Source organism: Thalassophryne amazonica, chromosome 2, assembly GCF_902500255.1.
Source record: "Thalassophryne amazonica chromosome 2, fThaAma1.1, whole genome shotgun sequence".
Taxonomy (NCBI): domain Eukaryota; kingdom Metazoa; phylum Chordata; class Actinopteri; order Batrachoidiformes; family Batrachoididae; genus Thalassophryne; species Thalassophryne amazonica.
The window spans coordinates 140383600-140403727 of NC_047104.1; the positions used below are offsets into that span (position 1 = coordinate 140383600).

At 44.4% G+C, this 20128-nt stretch overlaps 1 protein-coding gene across 2 annotated transcripts in view; it reads left to right on the forward strand.

Moving 5' to 3' along the window:
- Nucleotides 1-2112: 2112 nt before the first annotated feature.
- homer2 (homer scaffold protein 2) overlaps nt 2113-20128 on the forward strand; it is a 153879-nt gene continuing 135863 nt past the window's right edge. Inside the window, exon 1 of one of the 2 annotated variants that reach the window (XM_034194850.1) lies at nt 2113-2248. In XM_034194850.1, the coding sequence (XP_034050741.1) occupies nt 2247-2248 (2 nt within the window). In that variant the 5' untranslated portion in view covers nt 2113-2246. Of the gene's footprint in view, nt 2249-2387; nt 2799-20128 lie in introns of those variants that run through there. The other variant, XM_034194859.1, reaches the window with a different exon arrangement.

Genomic DNA, 20128 nt, shown 5'->3' on the forward strand with positions numbered 1-20128 from the left:
ACTTTGAAAACCAGCCTTCAGCACATTCAAAATTATCCCATACTCCTTTTACTGCTGGGTGGGCAAGAGGAGGCATCAGGTGCCGATCCTGGTATCATCTACCAACTTGAAGCACTTTTCAAATTGGCAAGCGGACTCAGTGTGATACAGCTGTTAGGTTGTATTTGTTTGATGCTGTTTTGTGTTGGTAATTTATTTTAAAGTCAGTTAGGGTAATAACAGGCTAATGCTTATTTAGTGTGGCATTATCCCGCGTTTTGGTTACGCTTGCTGACTGAGTAAGAAGCAGTAAATCGCAAACGCTTTTTCAACACAGCATGATGCATTCCACAACTGCGCAAACAAGGACAAGTTTATTAACTTTTATTTATATTTACCAGAGCTGCCAGCTAACTTAGCACTGCATGCAATGAATTTGTGTGCTATGAGTTGGTAGGTGATACAAGTTGGCTATAAACCCCGGTCCTAGTCAGGTCTCAAACCAACGACATTCTGTACAGAATGCCAATGCGCTAACCACTAAATGTTTACACCACAACTCAGTGCAGAATGCTGATATAGTCCAAGTCCAATGTAGTTATATTTCCAAATCACAAACTTTGTGAAACACAAGCACTAAACAGAACAGGCGCATGAACACATACACAATGAAAGCCAAAATGCACTGGGAAGAAGCCAGAGATTCTGCCCCTGCTCCATTCAGCACCTGTGTATATGCCCATTATGATGTCCACTAACTTAAACTTTCAGGATATCCCAGACAGCAGGCCTGTAAGAGACTTAAAAATATAACGAATCTTTGGGTTATTCTTATGGCAGCCACCATAATTGATATTCTGTGACTCAGTGTGTGTGTGTTGCTAACTCCTTGTTAGTATAGTGGTAACTATCCCCACCAGTCATGCGGGACACAGAGGTTTTGATTCTCCGACAGAAGACTGTTTTTAACTCCCTTCATGTCAACCATCATTTCTTGTTTCAGTTATTCTTTGAGTTCATGTATCTCCATAAGATTTGGTTATTGGGTTATTAAGGTTAAGATGTAACCAACGCATAATTCCGGTTACTGTAATGATCCCCACAGCTTAAAAAACAAAACAAAACAAAACAAAAAAAACAGGAAATACGTGCTTTCATTCAATGAGTGCAACTAAAGCTAGGATGCTGATGATGTAATGAAACTACCTTCATGATCCTGGAACTTTGGCTAACCACTACCCCAATGCCTCTAAAGTCCATCAGAAGTGGAGGTGTCAGTCCCACATTACCTGTTGTCCCTGCCTCGTGAGTTTCTCCCTCCCCGACCCCTCCAGTCCTCCACGATGGGCGGGGGGTCAGTAGGCCGATTCAAATAGTCCTGGTATTCACGGTCTTCAGAGGTGAATCTGTGTGCAAACATCTCCTCGTAGTTCACGGAGTGCTCAGACTCCGAGGTCTCAGTCATTCTGTAGTGACTGACTGGCTGGCTGGCTGACTGACACACACACACACACACACACACACACACACACACACACACACACACACACACACACACACACACACACACACACACACACACACACACACACACACACACACAAAGTAGTGAGTGTGAGCAGCGGGGTGCCTGTTCGGGTGAGACTAAACCCCGGGTAGAGTATGGGAGCTCCAGGAGAAACCATTCGCATTATGGGGGTTTAGCAGTCACGAAAAATCGAGTTACGTATCCCTAACCTTAACCCCTAATTCTCCTGAAACCCCCATACTCCGAATAGTTTCGTCTGGAGATCCCATATTCCGCCCGGGAATTATACTGTTCCAGCCTTACTAACACTACTAGGAAGAGTTAGCCAAAGATAACAAAAACAGTAACAAATCCAAATAAATGTAAGATTTAGAACACAAAACATAAGATAAACCCACCTTTGGACTGCGTACACTGCTCGTTCAAACTAACATTAAGTTTCCCTCACGTACAGAACAAAACCAAACGTCACTCCCTCACGGTAATCCCGTATAGCAGCGCATCGATTAAATGTTCCCCCCTGGAACGGGTAGTTATCTTCGCATGGTTCCGGGCGCGCGCACCTGGCGTAAGCGCAGTGATTGAAAAGCGTCTCTCCAAAAGTCGGGCTTCCCCAAAAAACGCCGAGAAGAATACTTCAGTTTAAATTTGTTAAAGCTTAAAGCTACGTTCAACAGATGTATTTTTGAGAAAGATACAAGTTATGCGTATTGTGTAACCGCTGGACCCACTGGAATACATGTAAGTGCGCGTCTGGTTTTTAACACGCTAATAGACGCTGTCGGAGGAGGACATGCTCTTATATTTAGACTTTTAGTTATTTGCACCCAGGCTGAACTTTAAAATTTTAAAGGTGTTTGTGGCGAAGCAGGTGCGAGCCGCTCCGTGTCGCTGCTGCTGCTCGTCACACGGAGGAGGAGGAGGAGAAACTCCGCGAAGCCAGCAGGAGAAACGATAAAAAAAAAAAAAAAATCCTACCTATCTACCGTGTAGTTTATACCGTAGCGTTTACAGAGAGGTTTAAAAAAAAAAAAACTTCCTGTCGGTGCGGTGTGAGAGCCGTCCATCTGAACAACCCGGCGAATCGAGTTTACGAAAGAAGCGCGCTCATATTTCCACTTGTCCCTCAGGAGGAGGACTTGTTCGGAGCTACTAATCGACAAATCAACTCTTTGGACCGTTGATCGTCACTGGACTCGAGACTTTAACATCCATTTTTTTTTTAACCTCAACTGTTTTATCTTGCATATATTTTAAAAAGGGAATTTTTCCTCAAGTCGGCGGCAATGGGGTGAGTACAGTAGAAAAGCCTTGAGAGCGCTTCTTCTGACACCTGGAACAGCCCGCTTTGTGCGGGGAAAATAAGACCACGTCTCCACTACTGTTCAGCTTCGCAATCCAAGTGTCTGTTGTTGCCAGTTAAGACACAAGCCAAATTACTCGGTCCTTCTGCGAAATGTGGAATGTGGTGGTTTGAAGAAGCGTCTCCAGCTGACGTCGTGGCATTTAAATATTTGTATCTACAGTAATATTTATGACACCATGTTGATGCACCAGTATTCATCAGAACACTATGGAACATCTTTTTCTGCAAACTAATATAGTTTAGATTGTGTCTTAAGCATGTTAAAATTCATATCTGAAATACAGTGGGGAAAAGAAAAGCTGTAGTTGAATTAAACATGCTGCAGAACTTCAGTGGGTCCTAACTGGTATCCACATAGGCAGATCACTGGTCCATTCCAACCTCCGGAAAGTAGCTATTTATCTGCTGCAACCAAGTGTTAACAAGGGTGTAGCACTGACACACCTGCATTCTGGATCATGCTCAGGAAAATGTGCCACTAGGACAGACTGCCATAGCCAGCGTTCCCTCATAATAAGTAAGCAAGCTCATAATAACTAGTAAGCCTCATCTGAGTTTCTTTCAGTAATTGCTCAATTGACACACACATTCCACTGATACTTTGGGATTATCCAGGGAGGTCTAGTACAAAAGATAACCAGTTTTCTTCGGCCACTGGCTAGAGTTTTAAGTCTCGCAGCCATACTGTACACAGTAAATTTTGCTGAGTAAAATTTAATCTGCTGGGATAACATTTGATCCCAGTCTAAATAGAGTAAAAAACACTCTATTGTAGAGTGAAATCAATTCTACCGGCGTCGCCAACCCCCCCCCCCCCCCCCCTTACCCTGCCTCCACTGCGCCTGCGTCATTTTGGCGCTCAAACCCACTGCAGATGGACTGTCTTCACCCAAAGCGATCAAATGGATTAGTAAGTAAGTAAACTTTATTTATATAGCACTTTTCTCAGACCAAGGTCACAAAGTGCTTCACATGATATAAATAGACAATAAAAAAACCAACACATACAAATATAAGTCAAGTAATTGAAACTAAAACGCCAGTTTGAAAAAATGTGTCTTTAATTGCTGTCTAAAAGCATCCACAGAATCCAGAGATCGAAGGGAACAGGGAAGCTCATAGTAGGATTATTAACCATCAGATGACAAGGTAAAACCTCTTAAATCATTCTAAAGGCAGTTTTAAGCAGAAACGAGGCAGTTTTAAGCAGGAACAAGGCATTAATCTGTGACGCTTTGAAATGACGGACAGTCAGTGAACGCACAGCAAGTCTGTGTAGCTGTGGCGCTCTGATTGCTTCCCCCACTTTTTCTAATAAAATAATGCTGAATTTATGTGGAAATGATTGTTTTATAAAAGCTTCAGATATCTGTCGCTGAGATAGATGATGACTGGAGTGCAGTTTTAAACAGAAACAATGTGATAATTCGTGGACCGCGACTGATGACGCATGCGCAGTGAAGACAGAGCTGACCGAGTTTTAGGGGGGATCGTTCGGTCTGTGACACCGTCTAGTCATTGCAAGTGGTTTTACTCCAATAAGAGTTGATTTTACACTATGTTGAGTTGATTTAGCCCTGTGGTAGAGCATATGTTACTCTATTTAGACTGGGACCAAATGTTATCCTAGCAGAGTAAATTTTACTCAGCAAAATTTCCTGTGAAAGAGCACAAACACCAAGATGCTGAAGTCTTGTTCATTGGTTCTGCTGGAAAGATATTTGCATCGTCAAACACCTCTGTTCAGCAACTTAATGGCCCTGTAGGGTCTTCCTAGGCTTCTCTTGACATCATAGGTCACTGTTTAGATAAGTGGAAAAAGTGTGACACTTTTAGCCACATACAGATACACTTTTGATGGCTGATTCTAGAAAGTCTGTTGAAATCCTGGATAAAGTCTTAGACCTAAGTTCTTGCAATGACTTGTTATGATTTGGCACTATGTAAACAAATTTGAATGAATTTTCTCAATCTTGCATCTTGATCCAGGGCAAGTTCCCAAATTGCATGTAGTTACCTACAAACCACTATTATTATTGTCTTATTTTGCTGAGCTTTGCAGTCAGCCATGCTTCCTTCCAGCTGTCTTGTAACCCGCCCAGTGTTCAGAAGGCAAGTGTTAAAAATACACTGAATAAGCAGGGGTCGAAATAGTACGTGCATGTGCTAGTTTGTGCACATATTACTCGAGCGGTGCATGTAATTTTATACTGCACTAGCACTGGTGCAAGTAATTTTATCCAAGTTTTAGCAACTGTAAGCACCAGTAGAATGAACCAATAAAGGAATAAATAAGGGAAAAAAACTATTTCCAGTGTGTTGTCTTCGTCTTCCCTGCGTTTTATGACTCTCACACATGGCGCGAGTTGCTGTGCTGTGTTTGTTGTGTTCGCGCGCACATGTAAACAAAAAGAAAAAAAAAAAAAAAACGGCTGCCGCTGTGGTTCCTGTCTCTCTCTGCCCTCAAACTCTGTCATTGTGTTATAAACCGGTCACCATTTGTTTTGTTGTTTATTTCGCGTGCGCATGTGCAAAACAAACAACAACAAAAAAAACTGGCTCATCTTCCTTTAATTGAGCCCACAAATGAATAAAACGTGCTCTCAAATTAATAAAACGTGCGCACATTTTCCTGGCCGTGATAATTCATGCGCACAGTTTCCTTTAATTGAGCCCTCGAATTAATAAAACATGCCACATTTTCCTTTTGTTCAAAATGAACTCCATAATATGACCTAAATTGTCATCCTCACAACGGGGAGACGCTTCGCCCTCAGCATCCTTTTTAATGTGCTTAAACTCCAGATGATGCCATGCTGGGTAGCTGGAGTTCTCTATATGTACTTGTGCACCCAAACCATGATATACCCTGACCAGATCCATTTCTGATGGGGAAATGTATTACACTGTCTCTTGGTTTGTTGGCTAATAGCCAACATTTATGTGTCAAGACAATATTGAGTGCACGTTTTACAAATTGTGGCCACGTTTAAGTAGATCGTGCCCTTTTACTCAAACAATGCTTAAAACCTGCGCACAATATCATAAAACATGCGCACAGTATAATAAAACGTGCACACAATATCATAAAATGAGCGCACAATATAATAAAACGTGCGCACATTCTCTCCACATGCAAAACATTTTGTGATGACACTTCCAGGGCTTCGTAGTTCCTCGCTCTCTCTCCCCTCAAACTCTGTCATAATTGTGTTATAAACCAGTCACCATTTGTTTTATTATACATATGTATAGTTATAGCGTGAGCATGTGGAAAAAAAACTGTCTACCACCGCTGCTGTTGCTCTCCCCAGAGAGGAAGAGTCTGACACATCAGAGGAGGAGTTTTAAGGTTGATATGACTGACTTTTGGTTGTGCAAGTAACCACACAGTAGCCACGTACCATACTGTGCAGCTCTCCAATTCATCTTTGCAGCCTTTGTATTCACAAAGTGTCCAAAATCAGATAAAGTTGTGTGGCTTTCTCATACACACATATAGAAATAGAAGATAGTTGCCACGTGTTACAGAGCAGAAACATTCACTGCATAAAAGCAACTGCACATTCTGCTGACTGTTTAAAGACAAAACAAAAACTGGATGTTGCATTCTGTGTTGTTTGATGCAATTATGGATAAGGTCAATTGCAAACCCAGACACTGGGGCCTCACTCCACTTCTAAAGTGCTACAGTCATGGCATTCTTTTATTCCACAAAGATCACAGCAGTGTCCATCCACACTTCTATGGTTGGTGAACCTTGCCTCACCCAAGTCACTGGACATTGCAATCTTCCCAAACTCCCAGTCCATGTAATTATTGTAGAGTAAGACCATACATACAAGTAAAATGTTTGTATTGAAAATGTCAATTATGTGCAAAAGTACTAGCATCAAAATATACTTTGTGTACCAAAAGTAGTAAGTATTGATGATGCCAAAGGACCCAATTCAGAATAATTAATACATTATATAATGTTGTTTGGTCTTCACACGTAAAGAGGACCATCTTGAACATCCAACTGTCAGCTAGTGTTTCCTAATGTGGTTGTCCGTCCGATCCTAGCCCTCAAGCATCGGGTGCAGTGCAGGCAGGCAGTGATAGGGAGTGTTGATTGGGATTTCTTAGTTTTTCAGCGTAAGCGTTAGGGATGGGTATTGATAAGGTTTTATCGATATTGATGCCATTATCGATTCTGCTTATTGATCCGATTCCTTATCGATTCCCTTATCGATACCTCGTGAATTTTGTACTAAAAGTAGGCTATACAGGTTTTCTATGTATTTCCTTGAGTCTTAAAGTAATTAAATATGAAATTAGTCACTGTATCCTTGATCCCTGGACATAAATAAAAATAAACAAAACTGTGTTTCGCTTTGAAGTTATTAATTCAGACTGAATTCTATCGTTCTATCTTGACTTGTCAGAGAGCCGCGCAACGTTTGGAGCTGTGTGAACAGAACGGAGGATGATTCTCGTTTCTTTCTCGCAACAAGACAGGAGTCCCAGTTAGTAACTTTAATCCGCACAAAAGTGAATCACAACTCATATTCAGGGATGAAAGTGGTGAAAAACAAAAAAGCTGAAACCCAAAATTACCCCCCAACACCACCTGCACGAAAATTTTTGAATTCTAGAAGCTCTGAAATGCAATCTGGGACTATTCCAGACAATAAACTGGAGTGAGTGCTTAATCCATTTAGGTGAGAAAAAAAAATACAACTTTCCTTATTCAGACTCATTCCAGTAGTATTCTGCTCTTATTAGGATGCAGCAGTTTTCTAGTTTGGCAGATAGTTCTGGAGGAAATCACTAAAGAAATTAACAAACTGAAAATATGGTTTGACCGAAACAAACTGTTATTAAACTTAAATAAGACAGGGATGAAATGGAGGTGTAAGAGTCACTAGGTGTTCACAGGAAACATTTATTTCTGTATGTATTTATTTATGTATGTTCATTGTTAGTTAGTTTTATATTTTCTGTTGTGTTTTTATTCAGGTTCTTTTTGTCTCTTTCTCTAAAATTGTACATAATAATCATTAGATTATTAATATATAAGCAAAAATAAATTTAAGGAATATTACAATTTCGGGGAGGTGATGGTCTAGTGGCTAAGGTGTTGGGCTTGAGTCCAGAAGATCATGGGTTGAAATCCCCACCTGACTGGAAAATCACTAAGGGCCCTTGGGCAAGGCCTTTAATCCCCTATTGCTCCCGGTGTGTAGTGAGCGCCTTGTATGGCAGCACCCTGACATCGGGGTGAATGTGAGGCATAATTGTAAAGCGCTTTGAGTGTCTGATTCAGATGGAAAAGCGCTATATAAATGCAGTCCATTTACAATTTGAAAACAAATGCACCCGAACGTGATGACGGCTGCAATTGCTAAATGCTAACTTTTAACATTGAAAATGCCATAGACATGCTAACGCGTTAGCATCGCTCCCGTTTTAAAGTTATAAAATACATCTATCAACTGTTTCAGAAGACCTTAACAGGTCGGTTTAACATAGAAAAGGTAAATAATACTCACAGACGTATGCTCTTTAGGGTTTTAGCGGGGGAAAATTAAGCGAAAGAAAGAAATAAACGAAGCAATCGACCGAAGCATTGCTTCAATCTGCGAACCACACTTCGATTGGTTCAAGGTTCAAAGCAAAGCCGCGCTGCAGAAAAGTTAAGGACCCGCTGCAGGGTCTATAATCAATGTAGAGAAATGACCATTTTCCTGACAAACACCCGCCAAAACAACAGCCACTCTGAAGGACCGATAACAATCGTTAAGCACAAAGCTTATTGATGTCGGTGGATCGAATCATTTCTTAACGATACCAGAAAGGATCCGGTTCTCGATACCCATCCCTACTGTTGACCCAGGACGTCGTGAGAGAACAGAGAAGTTTCAGAAGAGGTCGGGATCAGCAGTTTATCCGGACATTCCACTGTTAAAGGAGATTTTGTAATGAAAGACGTACGGACAGATTCGCGCGTCGCCACCCAGCCGCTCATCGCCACAGCAAAACACCTCCGTTGGAAGCATTACAGGACAAGTTTGAACATGCCCAGCTGTTAAACAATTTCTCGGAAACTCATTCGACTGAAAGCCATCAAAACCGCCTGAATCTTACGAATGGTTATCAACACGGAGGTGTTTTGCTGTGGCGCCACGCCATGAGTGGCTGGGTGCCGTGAGGGTCCCGTGAGGCTTCATCACGGCGTTGCTTTGCGCCATGCGGCACCGCCGCGAAGCGCGAAGCCTCCGCTCCTCTTTCCATGACAAAAACTCCTGTAACAGTGGAATGTGCCGTTCATTTCCAAACTGGAAGCTGTGTTTTATCCGGGACGTCGTCTGACTAGCACAGGAATTGTGAAAAGAAGTGGACATCAGCACTTTTTCTGCACATTGAGACAGATGTGCAGGGAATTCCGCGCGTCGCGGTGGTGCCGCATGGCGCAACGCAACGCTGTGATGAAGCCTCACGGGACATGTTCTGGCATGTCCAGGCACATCCACAATTTCTCAGATAATCACTTGATGGAAAAACCACCGACAGCTGTCTGAACGCCATCTCAAAGCCGTCCTGTGAGACCAAAACGGAGGTGGTTTTGTCTCGCTCCAGTAGCGAATCCATCGTGATGCGCGAAGCCTCCGCTCAGCTTTCCATGACAAAATCTCTTGTTAAAAGTGAAATCTGCCGGAAAATGGTTGATGTCCAGCTCTTGTGATAACCAGAGAAATGGCACACGATGGTCACGGATCCAGACAGCCATCCGTTTAGAAATGAAATGGTCGTTCAGCCTGTCGATGGCGGCTTCGGAGTGCGGCACAGCCGCTGGGGGTCGTCCTTAAAGCAACAGTAACAGTCCTTATTCTCTGCCAAGCCCGTAACATTTTCACCAAAAGCCAGATAAATTTTTCTAATGGTTTCCAGCTGCCAGTCTCTAACAGTTTCTGAAAAAATACTGATGGAAAAAAAGCCCAAATCATTTCGCCATTTCCTGGCAATGAAAATCCGACGAGGGGGACCACTCCTCACTGAAAGCCTGCTCACAGGTGAATGACGCAACCGACAAGCGTGGAAAAACTCATGCATGCGCACGAGGGTTCAAGCTTGACTGACGCAATCACACGTGATTCAAATCCATATGGTTTTTGAAAAAAATAAGGTCGGATACTTTTCTAATAGACCTCGTGTGTGTGTGTGTGTGTGTGTGTGTGTGTGTGTAACATTGATAAACTTTGCACATTTATCCTTGATATGGACAGATTCAAAATAAACATGAGTATAATGTCTACAGTTTTTAGCTTGCACATCAGTGTGGGTGATTATGCATGTGTTATTTTCTGTCCTTGTTTGCATATTTGATCTGTGTTATTGTTAGAATGGTCTAAGCAGTTGGTCACTCCCTGACTCTGGTCTGCTTGAGGATTCTTCCTTAAAACTCACCAGAGGGAGTTTTTCTGTACAACTGTTGTCCATGTGGGGTGGTTGTCAAGGTTATACCTTACCCTTGCGAAGCGCGGTGGGGTGATTGTTGTGATTTGGTGCTACTGTGTTGCAGGAGCCCTGTTTTTTTTTTTTTTTTTTTTTTTTTTGTGTGTGTGTGTGTATGTGTGTGTGTGGTGACCTTTGATGCCCAACTTCTGTCGACGGAGGAGTTTTAGCTTGCTGACCCAATATCACACAAACACGTTAGCCACTTGCAGGACTGTTGGTGAATGCTGTATAAATTATCGAAAGTTATGAACAGCTGTTGCTCAAGTCACGTAGGTTGTCTGCCTCTTGAATACGAAACATGTTGCATGTTTGTTGTTGCAGTCTGGCCAGTAACTAATGGCTGACTGGATCTCTGTCATTTGATTGGTGCTTTGTATGTCATGTGACATGGATTATTCATCCCATTTGTGTTGCGTTGCATGTAGCGTGCAAATTTGGTTCAATTTACCGTGCAGATTTGGTTCCATACGTTTTGTGCCATTACACGCTGCGAACCCCGCCAAGGCACGGCGTTTGGGGCGGTGTTTAGCTATACATGGCAGAGTTTATTTTGCTGATGGACGACAATGTGAATGCGCTAATTGTTCAAACACACACACACACAAACAAATCCATCCATCCATCCATTTTCTTCCGCTTTATCCGGAGTCGGGTCGCGGGGGCAGCAGCTCAAGCAAAGCCGCCCAGACCTCCCGATCCACACACACACACCTCCCCCAGCTCCTCCGGGGGAACCCCAAGGCGTTCCCAAGCCAGCCGAGAGATGTAATCCTTCCAGCATGTCCTGGGTCTTCCCTGGGGCCTCCTCCCAATGGGACGTGCCCGGAACACCTCTCCAGCGAAGCGTTCAGGGGGCATCCGGAAAAGATGCCCGAGCCACCTCAACTGACTCCTTTCAATGTGGAGGAGCAGCGTCTCGACTCTGAGCTCCTCCCGAGTGACCGAGCTCCTCACCCTATCTCTAAGAGAGCGCCCAGCCACCCTGCGGAGGAAACTCATCTCGGCTGCTTGTACCCGCGATCTCGTTCTTTCGGTTATGAGCCAAATCTCATGACCATAGGTGAGGATCGGAACGTAGATCGATCGGTAAATTGAGAGCTTTGCCCCCCTACTCAGCTCTCTCTTCACCACGACGGTCCGATACAGCAACCGCATCACTGCAGACGCTGCACCGATCCGTCTGTCGATCGCACGCTCCATCTGTCCCTCACTCGTGAACAAGACCCAGAGATACTTAAACTCCTCCACTTGAGGCAAGACACTCCACCAACCTGAAGAGGGCAAAGCACCTTTTTCCGGTCGAGAACCATGGCCTCGGATTTGGAGGTGCTGATTTTCATCCCGGACGCCTCACACTCGGCTGCAAACCGCCCCAGTGCACGCTGAAGGTCCTGATTTGACGAAGCCAACAGAACCACATCGTCCGCAAACAGCAGAGATGAGATTCTGTGGTTCCCAAACCAGACCCCCTCTACACCCTGGCTGCGCCTAGAAATTCTGTCCATAAAAATAATGAACAGAACTGGTGACAAAGGGCAGCCATGGCGGAGGCCAACGTGCACTGGAAACAGGTTTGACTTGCTACCGCCAATGCGAACCAAGCTCCTGCTGCAGTCGTACAGGGACCGGATAGCCCTTAGCAAAGGACCCCGGACCCCATACTCCCGGAGCACTCCCCACAGGGTGCCCCGAGGGACACGGTCGAACACCTTCTCCAGATCCACAAAACACATGTGGACTGGTTGGGTGAACTCCCATGAACCCTCGAGCACCCGATGGAGCGTGTAGAGCTGGTCCAGTGTGCTGCGACCAAGACGAAAACCACACTGCTCCTCCTGAATCCGAGGTTCGACCATCGGTCGAATTCTCCGCTCCAGTACTCTGGAATAGACCTTACCGGGGAGGCTGAGGAGTGTGATCCCCCTATAGTTGGAACACACCCTCCGGTCCCCCTTCTTAAACAGAGGGACCACCACCCCGGTCTGCCAGTCCAGAGGCACTGTCCCCGATCGGCATGCGATGTTGCAGAGGCGTGTCAGCCAAGACAGTCCCACAACATCCAGAGACTTAAGGTACTCAGGACGGACTTCATCCACCCCAGGAGCCTTGCCACCGAGGAGCTTTCCAACCACCTCGGTGACTTCTGCCTGGGTAATGGATGAGTCCGCCTCTGAGTCCCCAGTCTCTGCTTCCTCTTCGGAAGACGTGACGATGGGATTGAGGAGATCCTCGAAGTACTCCTTCCACCGCCCATCAACACCCCCAGTCAGGGTCAACAGCTCCCCACCCGCACCGTAAACAGTGCCGGTGGAGAGCTGCTTCCACCTCCTGAGGCGTCGGACGGTTTGCCAGAATCTCTTCGAGGCTGACCGATAGTCCTCCTCCATAGCCTCCCCGAACTCCTCCCAGACCCGAGTTTTTGCCTCTGCGACCGCACGGGCTGCGGCACGCTTGGCCTGCCTGTACCTGTCAGCTACCTCTGGGGTCCCACCTACCAACAAAGATAAGTAGGACTCCTTCTTCAGCTTGACGGCATCCCTTACTTCCGGTGTCCACCACCGGGTTCGGGGATTGCCACCGCGACAGGCACCAGAGACCTTGCAACCACAGGTACGAGCGGCCGCATCAACAATGGAGGTGGAGAACACGGTCCACTCGGACTCCATGTCTCCAACCTCCCCCGGGATCTGGGAGAAGCTCTCCCCGAGGTGGGAGTTGAAGACCTCCCTGACAGAGGGTTCCGCCAGTCGTTCCCAGCAGACCCTCACGATACGTTTGGGCCTGCCAGGTCTGACCGGCTTCCTCCCCTCCCAGCGGATCCAACTCACCACCAGGTAGTGATCGACAGCTCTGCCCCTCTCTTTACCCGAGTGTCCGAGACACATGGCCGAAGGTCAGATGATACTACTACAAAGTCGATCATCGACCTCCGGCTCAGGGTGTCCTGGTGGCACGTGCACTTATGGACACCCTTGTGCTTGAACATGGTGTTCGTGATGGACAAACTGTGACTAGCACAGAAGTCCAACAACTGAACACCACTCGGGTTCAGATCGGGGAGGCCGTGCTTCCCAATCACCCCCCTCCAGGTCTCACTGTGGCCGCCCACGTGGGCATTGAAATCCCCCAGGAGAACAATGGAGTCCCCAGTCGGAGCGCTATCTAGTACCCCTCCCAGGGACTCCAGGAAGGTTGGGTACTCTGCACTGCCGCTCGGCCTGTAGGCCGAGACAACGGTGAGAGACCTGTCCCCGACCCTAAGGCGTAGGGACGCGACCCTCTCGTTCACCGGAGTGAACTCCAACACATGATGACTGAGCTGGTGAGCAATAAGCAATGCAACCCCAGCTATCCGCCTCTCCCCGTGGGCAACGCCAGAAAAATGAAGTGTCCAGCCCCTCTCCAGGAGTTGGGTACCAGAGCCCATGCTGTTCGTGGAGGTGAGCCCGACTATCTCTAGTCGGTATCTCTCAACCTCCTGCACAAGCTCAGGCTCCTTGCCCCCCAGCGAGGTGACATTCCACGTCCCAACAGCCAGGGGCTGTGAGCATGGACCGGGTCGCCGGGCCACCCGCCCTCGACCGCCACCCAATCCTCTCTACACCCGACCCCCATGGCCCCCTCTGCAGGTGGTGAGCCCACAGGAGGGCGGGCCCACGTTGCTCCTTCGGGCTGAGCCTAAGGCCCAACCAGCAGGCGCTCGCGCGCGAGCCCGAACCCCAGGCCTGGCTCCAGGGTGGGACCCCGGCTCCGCCATACCAGGCGATGTCTCGGTCCTTGATCTTTCACTGGTCATGGAGGTTCTGAGCTGCCCTTAGTCTGACCCGTCACCTAGGACCTGTTTGCCTTGGGAGACCCTACAGGGAGCACAAAGCCCCCGACATCATAGCTCCTAGGATCATCCGGGTACGCAAACTCCCCTACCATGATAAGGTGGCAGCTAGAGGGGAGCAAACAAACAAATCCATGATGCCATAAGTCATCTGGAAGCATGAAGAGCTGTTAGGATAAGATGGACAAATTTCTGATGTGGTGATTTTTTTTTTTTTTTTTTTTGCTGGAATGAGGAAGTACAGTGTTTTTTTTTTTTTTTGGAAGTACATTGGACTACATTTGGAGTACATTGTCAGAATTGAACTCATGAACATTCATTATTTGTATTGATTGATTTTAGAAATTCCATATAAAACAAACAACAAAACATGTGTCAAAACATATGCCTAATACTTTTTTCATGGAATTTCAAGGATAACAAAAGTCAAAAGACTTATTTCCATTGTGGTCCTTAAAAGTATACCATCCTGTGTCACTCACACAGGGCAGATCAGCCTATATCCTGTATGTGTCACTCCCCCTTCCCATTTCCCTTGGGAGACTTACCCATGAAGTGAGTTTTGCTACTGTTGCATTTCCCCATTGTGGGACTAATGAAGGAGTATCTTAAATTAATTAATGATGTTGGGCTGTGTCAATGAATTGAGGATATATTTCAGTTTAAACGGTGGTGTTTAACACGTCAGCATCAAATTAATTGTGTAATTCACGTGAGATTTCCAGACTACAACTGCTTCAAAGTATTGAAATGTGTAATAAATTTGTTAAAACATAAGTTTGGATGACAACAGACTAACTGCACTCCTACTACAAGTCCCGACCACTTTTAAATTTTATTCATAACTATGGAAAAAACCTCAAAATAAAAGAAAATTGACAAATGTGAGGAGTTTTCTTAAATCACTTGTACATGAAAATTCAGTAAGGTATATCTTCTATTATGCAGGTATATCTAAAAAAGAAGAGAAGAATAGAGTCACTTATGTGCCTGGTCTTGAGAACCAGGGATGGTTCTGTTTAACATTATCGTTTAAATTGAAATATATATACTCAACATGCCATTTATGAAAGAATCTGTTTATAAGTGGTTCTTGCACGAGGCACATTGTTCCCGAGTTTGTATTTTTATTTTTTTTTTAAAAAGACATCGTGAGTGATACAAAATGGGGGCTCAGTACACCAGCTGTTCAAAACAAGCATTTCCAAACCTTCTGATGGATTTGACCCCTCTGATGTTTAAACATATGTAAAGTGAATCACCTACAACCCCTGGCAAAAATTATGGAATCAGCAGCCTCGGAGGATGTTCATTCAGTTGTTTAATTTTGTAGAAAAAAAGCAGATCACAGACATGACACAAAACTAAAGTCATTTCAAATGGCAACTTTCTGGCTTTAAGAAACACTATAAGAAATCAAGAAAAAAAATTGTGGCAGTCAGTAACGGTTACTTTTTTAGACCAAGCAGAGGGAAAAAAATATGGAATCACTCAATTCTGAGGAAAAAATTATGGAATCACCCTGTAAATTTTCATCCCCAAAACCAACACCTGCATCATATCAGATCTGCTCATTAGTCTGCATCTAAAAAGGAGTGATCACACCTTGGAGAGCTGTTGCACCAAGTGGACTGACATGAATCATGGCTGCAACACGAGAGATGTCAATTGAAACAAAGGAGAGGATTATCAAACTCTTAAAAGAGGGTAAATCATCACGCAATGTTGCAAAAGATGTTGGTTGTTCACAGTCAGCTGTGTCTAAACTCTGGACCAAATACAAACAACATGGGAACGTTGTTAAAGGCAAACATACCGGTAGACCAAGGAAGACATCAAAGCGTCAAGACAGAAAACTTAAAGCAATATGTCTCAAAAATCGAAAATGCACAACAAAACAAATGAGGAATGAATGGGAGGAAACTGGAGTCAACGTCTGTGACCGAACTGTAAGAAACCGCCTAAAGGAAATGGGATTTACATACAGAAAAGCTAAACGAAAGCCATCATTAACACCTAAACAGAAAAAAACAAGGTTACAGTGGGCTAAGGAAAAGCAATCATGGACTGTGGATGACTGGATGAAAGTCATATTCAGTGATGAATCTCGAATCTGCATTGGGCAAGGTGATGATGCTGGAACTTTTGTTTGGTGCCGTTCCAATGAGATTTATAAAGATGACTGCCTGAAGAGAACATGTAAATTTCCACAGTCATTGATGATATGGGGCTGCATGTCAGGTAAAGGCACTGGGGAGATGGCTGTCATTACATCATCAATAAATGCACAAGTTTACGTTGATATTTTGGACACTTTTCTTATCAATTGAAAGGATGTTTGGGGATGATGAAATCATTTTTCAAGATGATAATGCATCTTGCCATAGAGCAAAAACTGTGAAAACGTTCCTTGCAAAAAAGACACATAGGGTCAATGTCATGGCCTGCAAATAGTCCCGATCTTAATCCAATTGAAAATCTTTGGTGGAAGTTGAAGAAAATGGTCCATGACAAGGCTCCAACCTGCAAAGCTGATCTGGCAGCAGCAATCAGAGAAAGTTGGAGCCAGATTGATGAAGAGTACTGTTTGTCACTCATTAAGTCCATGCCTCAGAGACTGCAAGCTGTTATAAAAGCCAGAGGTGGTGCAACAAAATACTAGTGATGTGTTGGAGCGTTCTTTTGTTTTTCATGATTCCATAATTTTTTCCTCAGAATTGAGTGATTCCATATTTTTTTCCCTCTGCTTGATCTAAAAAAGTAACCGTTACTGACTGCCACAATTTTTTTTTCCTGATTTCTTACAGTGTTTCTTAAAGCCAGAAAGTTGCCATTTGAAATGACTTTAGTTTTGTGTCATGTCTGTGATCTGCTTTTTTTTCTACAAAATTAAGCAACTGAATGAACATCCTCTGAGGCCGGTGATTCCATAATTTTTGCCAGGGGTTGTAGAATTGCACTATTTTTGAATATTATATTTAAAGGCTACAGTCAGTGCACAGTCTGTACATGCACTGTTGTGTGCATTGAAGAAAAATAGGATGTTATTTAATGTGGGCAGCCGAAGAAAGTACTAAACTTATTTCCAAAAGGGCAAATAGCACGCGTCTCCCCAGCACCCCTGATTGAATTACCAGTGGGGAGCTTAGCTGCGAATGGGAAGCAAACCTGGATCATTGGTGTCACAGTCATACCATTACGCCACCGTGTCCCTATTGTGTGTTTGATAATGCAACCCTGAGTCCAAATGATTTTGGAGGACAAAACCACAGTGACACCTTGCCTTCTTACATATTTAAAGTAAATTAAAGGCAGGACAAGTTATAAACCAAGAGCAATGAGGCTGCGAACATGCATTATCCTTCAGTCAAACAAGGTAAGTGCCAGCTCGTGACATGTTCTGTTTCCACAAAGCCACTGTTGCTTAAAGAACCAGTTCAGCTGTTCTGGCTCCTCCTCAAGACTGTGTTGTACTCGCCGAGCAGGTTTGAGATGGAAGTAAATCAGTGTTGTCATGAAACTGGTCCTTTTAGATGAGGAAAAGGAGCCAAGTACACAACAGGAGGACACACCTAGAGATATCAACAGACAGCAACACATTTCCCTTTCAGGATGCTGGTTTCAGGCAGTTACAATAGCTAGTATCACTTGATAGTTCAGTGCTCTTTGGAAGATAGTGGCAAAAATCCAAGACAGCAAATAGCTTCGAATGAATTCCTTCTGCAGTCAGGTCTGTAAGTATGCGGACAGTAAAGTTGTCAGAATTTTGCCTCTGTACACTGCCATAATGGAGTTGAAGTCAAACAATCAAGATGTGCTTGTAATACAGACTCACAGCATTAATTAAAAGGGTTTAACGAAAAAATAAATAAATGCATTAACCATTAAGTAACTGCAGCTGTTATACACTTCATTTCCATTTTGGTTTGGTTTGTTTGTTTATTCCAAGTCAACATAATATATAAACAATATAAACAAATAGTACAGTTTTATGTACACACTTGACACTGTTCATAAGATGGTGAAAAGAAAAAAGAAAATAAAGACAAAAAAGGCATAAATGAATTAACATACAAACAGAATCAACTTGGAAAGGAGTAGGATGAAGACAAGCTTATTGACTCCCACCCCCAATTCCATCCTCAATTAAATTAAATTACACGGTTGCCGTCATTTTCAGAGCTCATAAGTAATTGAACAAAGTAATTCTAATCACTTTTAAGCTTTATTATATTTAATTAAACCAGGTTAGTCCCATTGACATCGAGAACTCTTTTGCAAGGGAGACCTGGACAATTATAAACTTGTACAGTCTGCTTTCCTTAGACAAGTCAGGAGAAGGATATATGAACATTTAAGATATATGTACATTTTCAAGTCAGAATATGGCTTCAACTTAATTTACAGAAGTACAAGCAGTATTGTCACTGTACGGTTAATCTGTTTGGATTAGGTAGTTCTCAGAAACAGAGTGACTGCAAGAACGACAACAGTGAGGGAAGCCACAAGACACCCAGGGCAAATAACTCTGAGTTGTCAGTTTGTGTGGTGGTGATTCGGAGAACATGTAAATGGTGCAACTTTGGCTGAAGATGAGAAGAACAGAGGAGGACTTTCTTAAAATGTGAAATTTTAGCTACAGTTAAAGGCCCAGTCACATGCCACTTAAGGAAGGGCAATGAAGCCCTAACAAAACAAGAAATATGGAGTTTTGCTGCCATCATTTAACCTTCGCTCAGCTTTGTTCCTGCAGCGGTTGCTAAGTCGGGATTTTTAAACTGTCAGAAAATGTGAACGAAGGGCAATGAAAACCTCAGTTTGTCTGTATTTCGTTTTGCTGTTCTTGATGGTTTCTTATTATTTGCTTAGTTTTTGTAACATTAGCTTATTGTTTGCTTCATTTTTCTAACGTTAGCCTTTCGTTTGACTTCGTTCAACCAGCTGAATGTTTTCACACAGTACAAAAGCTGGTTTTTGAGTGCTTTTGTGGAGGACATGCAGCTCCTCCGCAGCAGTGTGTGTGTGTGGTGTGGGGCTTCTCCCGCTGCGTGTGATGTGGCGAGAGCTGCCGGTCATGCTGTGGTGCTGGCCCGCCAGGAAGAATTTTTCGGCCTCTCTGCCAGCCGTGATCATATTGTTGGCCAGTACTGCGCACATGAGGAGAGAGTTACTCCACAAAAGGTCCGGCCGAAGCTGCAGCATTCTGTCCATGAGCTCTGAAGGGCTTGCTGTCCTCCAGCATCTGCAGAGAGAAGAGCCTCCTGGCCCTTTCAGCGTCTGACAGTTCAAAAGTTTTGAGGAAGTGATCCTTGATTGCTGCATATTCCACGACTTTGATGCACGTCATCATGATGATCCCACCCACTGTGTTCCCAGCTGGACGCCGTGCTTTGTTCCACCTTCAGCCACGCACTCTGTGCTGGACGTTGCATATAGAAATAATTATTTTGTGGCAGATTAATCATTTTCTCTGCAAATTTTCTGCTGAAAACTGCTCTAATCTTCCTGAATCACAGGGGAGCGCACCAGCTGGAGCCATTCGCTCATTGCTCCTGCAGCTGGAGGCAGATGAAACAATCGTGTCATTTGATGTGACTTCGTTGTTCACCTGCATCCCCACTGCTGAGGCCGTCTCAGCTGTGAGGCAGAGACTGCTGGAGGATGTGTCTCTACTTGAAAGGACCAAACTCACACCAGACCACATCTGCCTACTCTTGGAGATCTGTCTTAACACCACGATTTCCTGTTCAGGGGGAATTTCTACAGGCAGATTTGTGGTTGTACGATGGGGTCTCCGGTATCCCCCATTGTGGCCAATCTGTACATGGAGCGAGTGGAGAAGACAGCCTTGACGTCTTTCACGGGCATCTCTCCCAGTCACTGGTTCAGATATGTTGATGACACATGGGTTAAAATCAAGCAA